The sequence below is a fragment of the Oncorhynchus clarkii genome, chromosome 30 (assembly GCF_045791955.1).
Source record: "Oncorhynchus clarkii lewisi isolate Uvic-CL-2024 chromosome 30, UVic_Ocla_1.0, whole genome shotgun sequence".
In the NCBI taxonomy this organism is placed as follows: Eukaryota; Metazoa; Chordata; class Actinopteri; order Salmoniformes; family Salmonidae; genus Oncorhynchus; species Oncorhynchus clarkii.
This window is the reverse complement of record NC_092176.1, coordinates 8774197-8786672: the sequence shown is the minus strand read 5'-3', so window position 1 is coordinate 8786672 and position 12476 is coordinate 8774197. Positions and strand designations below refer to the sequence as shown.

The 12476-nt window shown below is 42.2% G+C and overlaps 1 protein-coding gene across 1 annotated transcript; it reads right to left on the bottom strand.

Annotated features, from left to right (window-relative positions):
• Positions 1–376: 376 nt before the first annotated feature.
• LOC139389450 (ubiquitin-conjugating enzyme E2 R2) lies at positions 377–6947 on the bottom strand. Its single transcript, XM_071136213.1, has 5 exons — positions 5692–6947; positions 5227–5313; positions 5034–5131; positions 3208–3342; positions 377–3050 (listed from the first exon to the last, which is right to left on the bottom strand). The coding sequence occupies exons 1-5, from the start codon at positions 5866–5868 to the stop codon at positions 2792–2794; spliced, it is 756 nt and encodes a 251-aa protein (XP_070992314.1). The 5' UTR covers positions 5869–6947; the 3' UTR covers positions 377–2791.
• Positions 6948–12476: the final 5529 nt, after the last annotated feature.

Here is a 12476-nt window from a genome sequence, read left to right as displayed (position 1 = left end):
GCTGGCACCTTCATTGTGGAGGACCGGCTCATTGTTATGGCTGGAACGGAATAAATGGAATGGTATCGAACACATCAAACTAATGGTTTCCATGTGGTAGATACCATTCCATTCCAGCCATTATTTTGAGCCGTCCTCCCCTCAGTAGCCTCCTGTGCTACACAGGGAGATCAGTAGTGGGAGGTGCTCAATGCTAGACACCTGCGATTGAGACTCGATTGCCCTACTTTCATCTTCAGACTTTCTCTCATTCACCCCACCAATTTTTAGGGGGGGGGGGTGGCATTTCATTTGAATGCGTTTTCTTTTTAATTGAAACAAATATCTAACAAGTGGATGTTTTTAATGGTGAAAATAATTCTCACTTTGAAATAGCTTTGACAATTTCCAGTGCTCTCTGTATTTATTTGACTTTGTGCAACAAACAACCCAAATATAAAGCCTTAGATTCACAAAAGAAAGCTTATTTTATCTTCAGTCAACGTTCATGATGTAAGTTCAGTTAGACCATGAAAAACAAGGTGAATTTTCTACTCCGAAAAACAAACACGTAACATTAGCTGAAAGACACCAAGGGCCGGATCCAAGCCACCCTGCCTTAGCAATGTTTATACAATATCTTCGTTTACCCACTATGTTTAGGCCTACATACTACTGCATAAATATTGCCCTGTGCATTTGATTGAATCAAGCCCAAAGTCTCTAAGCGATTATTGAACTTAAATTAAAATTAAACATAATTGAGATATCTAATAAATGATCATAATGGTTATGAAGTGCTCTACGTGTCCCCAAACGGAATGCTTTTCTATGTAATGATTACCCATCTGTGGTCAAGGGCCTGTGACTGGCACTGGGAGATCTCTTTGGCAACAAAAACATCATGAATCACATTTACTTTGGAACCACTTGAGGACTACCAAACTCAAATGAAAAATCAAAGACATTAAGTGGCTTTCAGTTCACTCCATTATACCCAAGCATTTGTAACCTCAATGTCTGGCTCATCAGACCTGCATTCAGATACTATTCGAAATCAAATAGTTTGCTTTCAACAGTCTGGGTTTGCACTTTTGGGACATTTAAAATGATTTCAAATAGTATGTGAACCCAGGTCTGTTGCTTATGCACACCCTTAGTAGAGGAAGGTGACACACCCCAAACTTCAGCTGTAACAAAGTGTTATGGAATGGCCAACACTTCCCATGGTGATCCAGCATTCATTGTCTGTGTTTCTGGGTAAAGAGAGATGTTTTCATCAAACCTTGAATGGGAGATTACTGACTACAGCAAATACTAACAGAACAAATTGTCTCTACTTGAAACAGCAGTGTTGCCTCTCTCAGTGCTGTTTTCTGTGCAGAGCAGTTTGTTGGCTCCAACGCTCTGTGGTGTGGTGGGGGGGTCCACTTGTCTCATTCACCCCTGGTGTTCAAGTCCCCGATAGGCATAGAAAGAATGGGTTGTTACAAATCAGTCACCAAGGAAACAACGCCATGTCGCCAGTCCAGTCCCCATGGAAATTATCCATCGCTGGTACCGTACCAATATTTGGAAGCATCTTGTTTGAAAGCACAAGAGTTTAAGTGACATCAGGCGTGAGACTTTATCAGTTTATCAGTCTCAGAAACCCTTTATCAGTTTCAGGTGCATTTCACCTTAGAAGTTGGAGCAGAGATTGCTTCTCTACGGTCTCTGGTTGAAAATATGCATGTTGAGATGAATCCACTCAAAGAGATGCATGTTGGGAGTAAGTGCCCAACCCGTCCTATCTGCTAGCGATCTTTGAGTGGATGACTCATGAGAAACATGAGGAACCAAGCAAAAATTGTCCTTTTGGTGTTCAGATCCATGCCAGGGCAATACAGAAAGAGTAGGTTTTTTGTTTATTTATTTAACTGAAGGGTCTTCATCTTGTTGACTATGTTTGAGAGAGTAAGAGATGGGTATGTTAGTTGAGTGCATCTTACCACCCTGTTCCACAGCTTAAGAACAAATTAGAGTTAATTTAAATTGTGGTTTTACGTTTGAATACAATTTGGTTTAACGCAACGGAATTAGAACTAGTTTGAGAGTGTATTTTAACCCTGGGAGGGGTAGAAACCAGTGTTGCCAACTTAAAGTTGCTATATTCAGTCAGTTTTCAGACCCACACAGCAACTTTTATTTGTCAAAGTGCCTAGCGACAAATTAAGCTACTTTTCAGGCTTCCTTAGAGATGAGTTTTGATACGCTTTAGTGACTTTTCCCACTAAATAATTCCACAAACAAAAGTGAGAAAAGCTGCCTATGCAAAAGAAGTCACAGCAACACTGCACACACAGGTACAGAAGCATAAGGGGAGGGAGTGTGCAGCGGGAGAAGGGGAGAAAATGCCATGGTTACAGCAAAACGACAAATCAAGCAGCCAATAGGAATTCTCGCAAAAAAATTGTTGGCAACACTGGTAGACAGCATACAAGCCAGATTGGTGTCATTATAAAGCATGTGATTATGTTGAACTGTTTAAAACTGACCCCTCAAATGGCTGAATAAGAAAAATGCCATAATAAAACCATTAAATCTGACCCCCATAAAGCTGTTAAAAATCCCTGCTTCAGGTGTAGAGCGCCTTAATAGAATATGGGCATGTTAAGTGCTATGGGAAGCCGTCAAGAATGGGATGGATCGAGCAAGAGTGTGTGTGTGCACGTGGTAAGGAATCAGAAAGTAAGGATAGGAGGAGGCTGCAGCAGAGTCACTGGTAGGAAGGGTGTGGGGAGGAGCGGGATAAAAAGCGAGAGGAGGAAGGTCATGACTCTTCGTTGCCCGAGTCTTCCTCGTCAATTAAGCAGTTCCCCTCCTCTCCGGCCATCTGGCACCCAGCTTCTGCATCATCTTCGTCTTCCTCGTCATCCTCCTCAATGTCATCATCGTAGAGGTCGTCGTAAAGCAAGTCCGAGCTGCTGTCGTGGGAAGGCACTTTGGTCTGGATGCAGTACTCCGCCAGCGTGGTAGGGACCTTCACCCCATCCCGCTCCGCCTCCACTTTAGTGGACACTACCTGCTTCCTGAGAGAAAGAGAGTAAGATTCCAGGTAGAAAATGAAGTGATTGACTGCACTGAATTTCCATGTTTAGTCATGCGTGTGTGTGTGTGTGTGTGTGTGTGTGTGAAGGAGTATATTGCAGTTTTTCATTGCGTGTTAAAAGAGAGAATTTTAGGTACCTGATGATCTCAGCATACTCTTTGTCCTTGCCCTTGCTGTCTCTCCACTTGCGGAACATAACAGAGGCATCGACATTGGCCGGGGAGAAGGTGTTGGGCTCGTTCAGCAGAGAGATCACACTCAGTAGGATGGTCCTGAATAGACATATTCATATACAAAAAGTACACAGGTAAGGTCACGGGTGAGTACATCTGGGCTGTGTTCACTAGGCATGTCAGGGGTACGTTCAGTTGATTAAACATTTAGCTAAGTTTTACAACAGTACGTACTGAGAGACATTCTCCTGAAATGTTGCGCACCATTCTTCAACTTTTAGGTATACGGTGCATCTGGAAAGTATTCAGACCCATTGACTTTTCCCACTTTGTTACAACCTCATTCTAAAATTGATTAAATAGTCCCCCCCCCCCATCAATATACACACAATGCCCCATAATGACAAAGCAAAAACAGGTTTAGAAATGTTTGTAAAAGTTTAAAAAAATAAACTGAAACATCACATTTACATAAGTATTAAGACACTTCACGCAGTACTTTGAGGCAACTTTGGCAGCCTCAAGTCTTCTCGGGTATGACGCTACAAGCTTGGCACAACTATATTTCTCTCATTCTTCTCCGCAGATCCTCTCAAGCTCTGTCAGGTTGGATGGGGAGTGTCGCTGCACAGCTTCAAGGACATTCAGAGACTTGTCCCAAAGCCACTCCTGCATTGTCTTGGCTGTGTGCTTAGGGTTGTTGTCCTGCTGGAAGGTGAACCTTAACACCAGTCTGAGGTCCTAAGCGCTCTGGAGCATGTTTTCATCAAAGATCTGTACTTTGCTCTGTTCATCTTTCCCTCGATCCGGACTAGTCTCCCAGTCCCTGCCACTGAAAAACATCCCACAGCTTGATGCTGCCACCACCATCCATCACCATAGGGATGGTACCAGGTTCCCTATAGGAGTAACGATTGGATCGTGATTTAAGAATGATGGAGGCCACGGTTCTTTGACCTTCAATGCTGCAGATATTTTTTGGTACCCTTTCCCAGATCTGTGCCTTGACACAATCCGATCTCGAAGCGCTACAGACACTTCCTTTGACCTCATGGCTTGGATTTTGCTCTGACATACACTGTCAACCTTATATAGACAGGTGTGTGCCTTTCCAAATCATGTCCAATCAATTGAATTTACCACCGGAGGACTCAAAGTTATTGAAACATTTCAAGGATGATCAATGGAAACGGGATGCTCCTGAGCTCAATTTCGAGTCTCATAGCAAAAGGTCTGAAAACTTAAGTAAATAAGATATTTCTGTTTTGTATTTTTAATCAATTTGCAAAAGTCTAAAAACCTGTTTTCGCTTTGTCATTATGGGGTATTGTGTGTAGATTGATGAGAACAATTTTAAAATAAGGCTGTAACGTGAAAAAGTCAAGAGCTCTGAATACTTTCCGAATGCACTGTATAAAGAGCAATAGTAATGGGCTCCCGAGTGGCGCAGCGGTCTAAGGCACTGCATCTCATTGCAAGAGGCATTACTATAGTACCTGGTTCGAATCCAGGCTCTCTCAAATCCGGCCATATTTGGGAGTCCCATAGGGCGGCGCACAATTGGCTCAGCGTCATCCGGAATCATTGTAAATAAGAAATTGTTCTAAACTGACTTGCCTAGTTAAATAAAAATCAAATGGTGTATTTTTAAGGCACTAACGGAGGCTAACTCCACCATGGCTTGTTGGCCAAAGCCTATGGGGAAATTGGGTTTGTCAAGGGTTTTTGGATAAATTACATTTTGAAGCATTTACACTGCATTCGGAATGTATTCATACAGAGTATTTTACCTGACATTCTGGGTGGGGTTCCATCTCTCAGAGGGTAGCTCTCCGCTCTGTGGGTCGTCAACAGGGGGGTGAAGGATGGAGATACACACTTCCCCATTCTGTAGACAAACAGCAAGTTACTCTCCACAGCAAGACCAACAATTACCCATAAACTCATAAAATCAAGACAAACATACAATGTGGTATACATCACCTCATATATGTTGGGGTGCCACATCTTTGTGAGGAAACGGAAAGTAGGTGGAGAGTAGGGGTAGTCAACTGGAAACTTCATGTGTGCCTGGGAAATGAAAGTCAGTGATGTGTGCGGGAAGGAATACTTTGGCTTTTTACAAATAGTGTGTCGCATATTGACACCCACTGGAGGGAGGGTTGTGGCAAGTTCTTCCTGGGTGACAGCTTAAGACTCAGTTGTAACATAGAATATTGCAATGTTAATTTATATGGTCAAATAAACTATGGAAAGGCTACAAGCAGTATGCCAAGTTTGGGAAACTCTCTAGGCAGGGGTACAGGGATTGCCTACATATAGTGTTTGTATATACTATAAGTAACGCTACTGTTTGGATTCTTGTTATTTTATTAATACTTTCTATACTCTAGACTAGTTAGCAATAGGTCCCAGATCACGTGTATTGCAGAATAAATTCTCCCTCACCTTGAAGTATCCTCCCTCATAAAGTGTGTTGGGGGGTCCAAATATGGCCACCTCCCAGTTGTACAAGTCAGACTCTTCTACTGGTGTGATGCGGAAACCCTCCACTGGTTCCTCTTGGAGAGACTTCAGTTCAAGCATTAGTGCCTTCTGAGAGCTTGGCATCTGCTGCTGTGCCATGGTGACCCCAGTGGCAATGAAGACTGGCTGAAAACCGGACGACCCCGTTGGCACTCGCTCTTTGGAAGCTTTCCTAACAGCCAGTCAAATAAATCAGGACCAATTCAAATTGCTCGTCCCAACAACCAACAGCTGGTTGTCATACAGAGGGGCTGCAAGCATTACCCACCAGTGGTGGCACCACGTTTAGTTGGTATCTAGGTTAGCTAACGTTATCCATCCAACTGTGCAGCCTGCTCTCAAAACGTTAGCTAGCTAGCTACAGTAGCGAGGTAAACAAAGCGACAAACTGCTGCTAGCTCTGTTGACAGTTCTGTAGATAATGAGGAAGCTGCTTTTGGTAGAGACTAAAATACTCCTATACGGTTTAATGACGTGTCAAATGTTTTTAACGCCGCACATTCCTCAATCTGATCATATATGTTATGGTTTTATCCTGGATGGGAGGGGGTGCCGTTTACAAATGATCTATCGAAACGTTCAAAATATAGCTTGCTAGCGTCTTTGATCTCCAACCAGTTTAACTTGTGTAATAATAAATTAGACGACAAAGGGTGTTTCTAAAATGTTTCCCATGTCATTCGTCCGTTCTCCGTCGATAGGTGTGCACGTTCAGCGGGTTGTTCTCCGTCATTTGTTTGTGTGCGCGAGCATAGCAAGCTTCTCCACTAGTCAAACTCAATGAACGTTTATGATTTAGTTTTAAAGCCGCCCGACAAGCAGAATCTCTTTAAAATAACTACAGTGATATAAATTAATCCACGTGTGTAGGAACTTCATTTTCTCTCTCTCTCGTTTCTCACTTCGCAGTTTGCTTTCAACAGATTCCAGTGCACTTGCTGTCTCGCGCCATACCTGTGTGAAGCTAGCCACTTCTTCTTCTTCGATAGGTTTAAGGGCGGTTGGCGTCCAATAAAATGTTGCATTACCGTCACCTACTAGACTGGAGTATAACTTACTTATTTTGCTTTAAAAAAATAAGAATACAAAAATAAACACCCTACAGTCACTAAAAACCCACCACCCTACTCCACTATTTAAATATATGTAGTCCTACCTCAGACCACTTATCACACCCTGTAGACGTAAAGTCTTGCACACTCAAATACCTCTCTGCAGCTGCCACCACAACCTCAATTGTCTGTGACTTATGTTCCACCCCTGCAGTACAGTTGATAACCATTGCTATAAATGCAAAAAATCTAATCTTACTGAAACATATACTGTATCACTTGTTACTCACACCACTCCACTCCACTCCTCTCCCCCCTACTTTCTGAACTGCCTCAGCATAGGACAACTTGTGCTCTACTCTAACCCTGGAAACCTCAATCTGCCTCTCTCGCATGGGACATTTATGATCCCCAACCCCATGGGCACCCCTACAATTAGCGCATACCACTACTTTCCCCAATGCTACACATTCCTTTGTCTCATGCCCTTCTGCACACTTTCCACACCTCCCTCCCACACACTGCTGCCACATGCCCATACGCTTGACACCTGTAACAACGTAATGCTTTTGGCACAACATCTCGTAAGGGATAGCGTATATCTAACATCACTTTGTCGGGCAAAGACTCAACATCAAAACTCAAAAGGACAGACAACAACTATTCTGTTTCGCCACCCTGTCTGCGTCGCACCAAACGACAAGTATCACAAACACTGTGAATCTTCCCTTTCAGTTGGTCAACTTTCACATTTACCCCTACCCCAGTAATCACTCCTCTCAATGGCACCCTTTCCTTGACAACAAAACAATTCACCTCTCTTGTCCCCATTCATTTAACACTGTGCGCCTGCTCCCTCTGACCAGTAGAAACACAAACAATTATCACAGGACCACTTCCTGGTCACCGATTCCACGAGACTGAACTCTGTTTTCAGCCACCCTGAAACCACAAATGGATCAGCCAAAAGGGTCCACTTTTTAAAAAAATGTCACGCCTACGGTCACAGAGTCATCTTTATCCTGACCCTTGGTGCAAGCATCGAGCTCCGACAACTTCACCACATCTACCACTTTCGATATTTCGCCCTCTTTCACTTCCATTTCTCCTCCAGTCTTCGATCCGGCGTACAGCTCACTCTGCTTACACTTTCTACCATTCTTATTTAACAAAACATCTCCTTACTGTGCTGAAAGTGTGTGGTCAATCACAGTTTACAACATTTCTAAATCTTCCTACCTAACTCAGTACTTCTGAGAAAATAAAAAAGAGCCTTACTAACTTCTAATAGACCCTCCCCCATCCCCCAAATCCCTTCCAAACCTTCCCAACCTCAATGTCTCTACACTTCAATATTTCCCTCTCTAACATACTTACAACAATATAACAACACATGCTCCACTGTTTCATCGACCATACACTCCAGACACAAACCATTCTCATGCTTGCCAACCAGATGTAATGACGAGTTCAATGTACAATGTTCTTAGCGCAATCGAGCAAATACCACCTCTTCCTTCCTAATCTGAACTTTGAATCTTGGTCCACCAACCTTTCTTTGGAGGGCATATAAAGGCTCTGATCTTACATTTGGCCTCACCTCTACCCAGTGGAACATTAATATCAATAATATCTCGTTTCAAAGCTCTTTTGCCTAACTGCTCTACAATTTAATTCCCTTCCACACCCGAATGTGCTGGGACCCAGCAGAATATCACTACTACACCCATTCTCTCAATTCTCCATAATTACATGAATACCTCCAATAGTAGGTCACTCCTATTAGATTTACCAGATTATAAACTATTCCATACAGACAGAGAATCTGAGCATACTATAATTCTAACAGGTTGTATGTCCTTCACCCACTGGAGGGCAACTACTATTGCCAACAGTTCAACTGAGTATACTGACAGTTCATCTAGTCTTCTACATATCTGCACATCAAATTCAGGAACACAAACGCCTGCTCCTCTGCACCCATTATCTGGGTCCTTGGATCCATCTATGAAAAACGGTAAACAAGCATAAATACTTTTACCAATGTAATTGCCAACCAGTTTTCCAAAATATCACTGACTTCTGACCAATCTTTCATTTTCTCTACCAAGGTTAGATCAAGAACCGGATCTGGGAGTAATCACCACAGAAGGTCCAACCTCCAACTCCCTCAAACCACTCATCAGCAAGCTTTCCAACTGTCCAACCAAAATATAGTTCATCAACGATTGTCTATTATCACCCATTCATAACCAGAGACAGAGCACATAAGATTCAACACCTTCTTACACTTGGTTTCAACATTTATGACATGATCTGTCCATGTACAATTGAAGTCGGAAGTGTACATAAACCTTAGCCAAATACATTTAAACTCAGTTTTTCACAATTCCTGACATTTAATCCTAGTAAAAATCCAATGTTTTAGGTCAGGTAGGATCACCACTTTATTTTAAGAATGTGGAATGCCAGAATTACAGCAGAGAGAATGATTTAGTTCAGCTTTTATTTCCTTCATCACATTCCCAGTGGGTCAGAAGTTTACATACACTCAATTAGTATTTGGTAGCATTGCCTTTAAATTGTTTCACTTGGGTCAAACATTTTGGGTAGCCTTCCACAAGCTTCCCACAAAAAGATGGGTGAAATTTGGCCCGTTCCTCCTGACAGAGCTGGTGTAATTGAGTCAGGTTTGTAGGCCTCATTGCTCGCACACGCATTTTCAGTTTTGTGATGGCCACTCCAATACCTTGACTTTGTTGTCCTTAAGCCATTTTGCCACAACTTTGGAAGTGTACTTTGGGTCATTGTCCATTTGGAAGACCCATTTGCGACCAAGCTTTAACTTGTCAATTGTCAACCAGTCTTGAAATGTTGCTTCAATATATCAACATAATTTCCTGCCTCATGATGCCATCTATTTTGTGAAGTGCACCAGTCCCTCATGCAGCAAAGCACCCCCACAACATGATGCTGCCACCCCAGGGCTTCACTGTTGGGATGGTGTTCTTTGGCTTGCAAGCCTCCCCCTTTTTCCTCCTAACATAACAATGATCATTATGGCCAAATAGTTATATTTTTGTTTCATCAGACCAGAGGACATTTCTCCAAAAAGTATGATCTTTGTCCCTATGTGCAGTTGCAAACCGTAGTCTGGCTTTTTTTAATGGCGGTTTTGGATCAGTGGCTTCTTCCTTGCTGAGCGGCCTTTCAGGTTATGTCGATATAGGACTTGTTTTACTGTGGATGTAGATACTTTTGTACCTGTTTCCTCCAGCATCTTCACAAGGTCCTTTGCTGTTGTTCTGGGATTGATTTGCACTTTTCGCATCAAAGTACTTTCATCTCTAGGAGACAGAACGCGTCTCCTTCCTGAGCGGTATGATGGCTGCGTGGTCCCATGGTGTTTATACTTGCGTACTATTGCTTGTACAGATGAACGTGGTACCTTCAGGCATTTGGAAATTGCTCCCAAGATTAACCAGACTTGTGGAGGTCTACAATTTATTATTGGCTGATTTATTTTGATTTTCCCATGATGTCAAGCAAAGAGGCACTGAGTTTGAAGGTAGGCCTTGAAATACATCCACAGGTACACCTCCAATTGACTCAAATTATGTCAATTAGCCTAACAGAAGCTTCCAAAGCCATGACATAATTTTCTGGAATTCTCCAAGCTGTTTAAAGGCACAGTCAACTTAGTGTATGTAAACTTCTGACCCACTGAAATTGTGATGCAGTGAATTAATCTGTCTGTAAACAATTGTTGGAAAAATTACTTGTGTCGTGCACAAAGTAGATGTCCTAACCGACTTGTCAAAACTATTTTTTGCTAACAAGAAATTTGTGGAGTGTTTGAAAAACTAGTTTTAATGACTCCAACCTAACTGTATGTAAACTTCCGACTTCAACTGTATATCACTCATTGAACCATGGACCCAAATATTTATACTTAGAAACCCTCCCTATAGGCTGTCCATACAGAAACAACTGTATATTATCAGAAACTTTCTTCTTCAAGAACAACAAGACTTCACCACTGACAATTTAAACCCCAGTCAATCGACCATCTTTCAACATCCACTATAGCTTGTTGAATAGATTTGATCACAAGATATTCCTTCCCCTCTTCCAAATAGCTCCATTATCAGCATATGGAAGCCCCAATACCCCTACCTACATTTGAAAACCCACTGTTCATCGTAATGTTGAACAAAATAGGACTCCATAGGCATCAGATAAAATGGATCCTATTTTAACTTTGATAGAGGGATTAAATACGGCCAAAACCCAGTTATATAATCTCCCACCAGTACCAAGTCTTTCCATGTTAATCAGTAGGCCTTCTCTCCACTTAGTGTCATAAGCCTTTTCAATGTCAAAAAAGACCGTAGCCATTCCTTCTTTCATGACCACAGTTTTTTCCAACTTCATTGCTCACCTGCTTACATCTGGTTTACTAATGCATCCTTTACGGAATCCACAATTGACATCGACTAACTAAACCTCTATGTTCCAGGGAATATGACAATCTGTTGACTATCCTCTTTTCCATCAGTTTACACAAATTAGAGGTCAGTGCTATTGGTCTACAACTCTCAGCACATGAAGGGTCCTTACCAGGCTTTACATAAGGTAATTTTACTGCACGTTTCCTACCAGAAGGTATAACCCCCTCACTCCAAATCGTATTACATAATCCCAGGAGAACATGTATGACCTCATCAGGTAGATGCTTAAACATTACATAGCACACCTGATCATGACCTGGGGCTGTATATCCACAGTGTCACGCTCGTCGAAATGATCGGACCAAGGTGCAGCGTGGTGAGCGTACATTTTTTCTTTATATCTTTAAATGTCGCCAACAAAAACGACCGTGAAGCTCCGTAAGGCTATACCTGCATCAAACAAAGACAACTACCCACAAATAAAAAAAGGGGGGGGGAAAATGCCTAAGTATGATTCCCAATCAGAGACAACGATAGACAGCTGAGAACCCTACCCAGCCAAAACATAGAAACAAAGAACATAGAGTTTCCCAGCCGAGTCACACCCTGACCAACCAAACATAGAGAATAAAAAGATCTCTACGGTCAGGGCGTGACACACAGCTTATTAAGGTTGAACGCATCTCATCTATGGTGAAAAACAGCATCCAAAGAAGAGTCAAAAGTATCCATTTTCTTATACACATTAAAATGAGCATTTAAAATCTCAAAGTAACCCCTCTATGTACCCTAACAAATGTCTTCCCCAACAAGTCAGATTTTTCTTTATCAGTTTCAGCAATTTTTGGACCAAAACCTGGAATTTGAGTCAAAATATGAACTTGCTTCTTTCAGTTATCTTCTTCAACATAGACTATACATCCCCCAGCTCAGTACCCCTGCCTATTGTAGAGCAGAACTGTCTCCATGCATTTCTCTTGACAGACTTAACGACCCTACGTACTAAAGCCCTCTTCCTTTGGAAATCAAGTAGATTCTCAGGAGTTATATTGCTATGCAACACTCTGTAAGCCCTATTTCTTTCTCAAATAGCTACAGCGCACTCTTCAGTCCACCAAGGAACTACCTTCCTTTTTTTTCCACCCACTTCACTCACTGGCACATATAAATTTGCAGCACACAAAATCAGAGCTGTCACATAGGC

Coding starts and splice junctions, on each gene's coding strand:
- LOC139389450 (XM_071136213.1), bottom strand. CDS start 5,868: ATGGCACAGCAGCAGATGCCAAGCTCTCAGAAGGCACTAATGCTTGAA. Junction 5,314..5,691: donor ATGAGGGAGGATACTTCAAG/GTGAGGGAGAAT, acceptor TTCATTTCCCAG/GCACACATGAAGTTTCCAGT. Junction 3,051..3,207: donor GAGTATGCTGAGATCATCAG/GTACCTAAAATT, acceptor TCTTTCTCTCAG/GAAGCAGGTAGTGTCCACTA.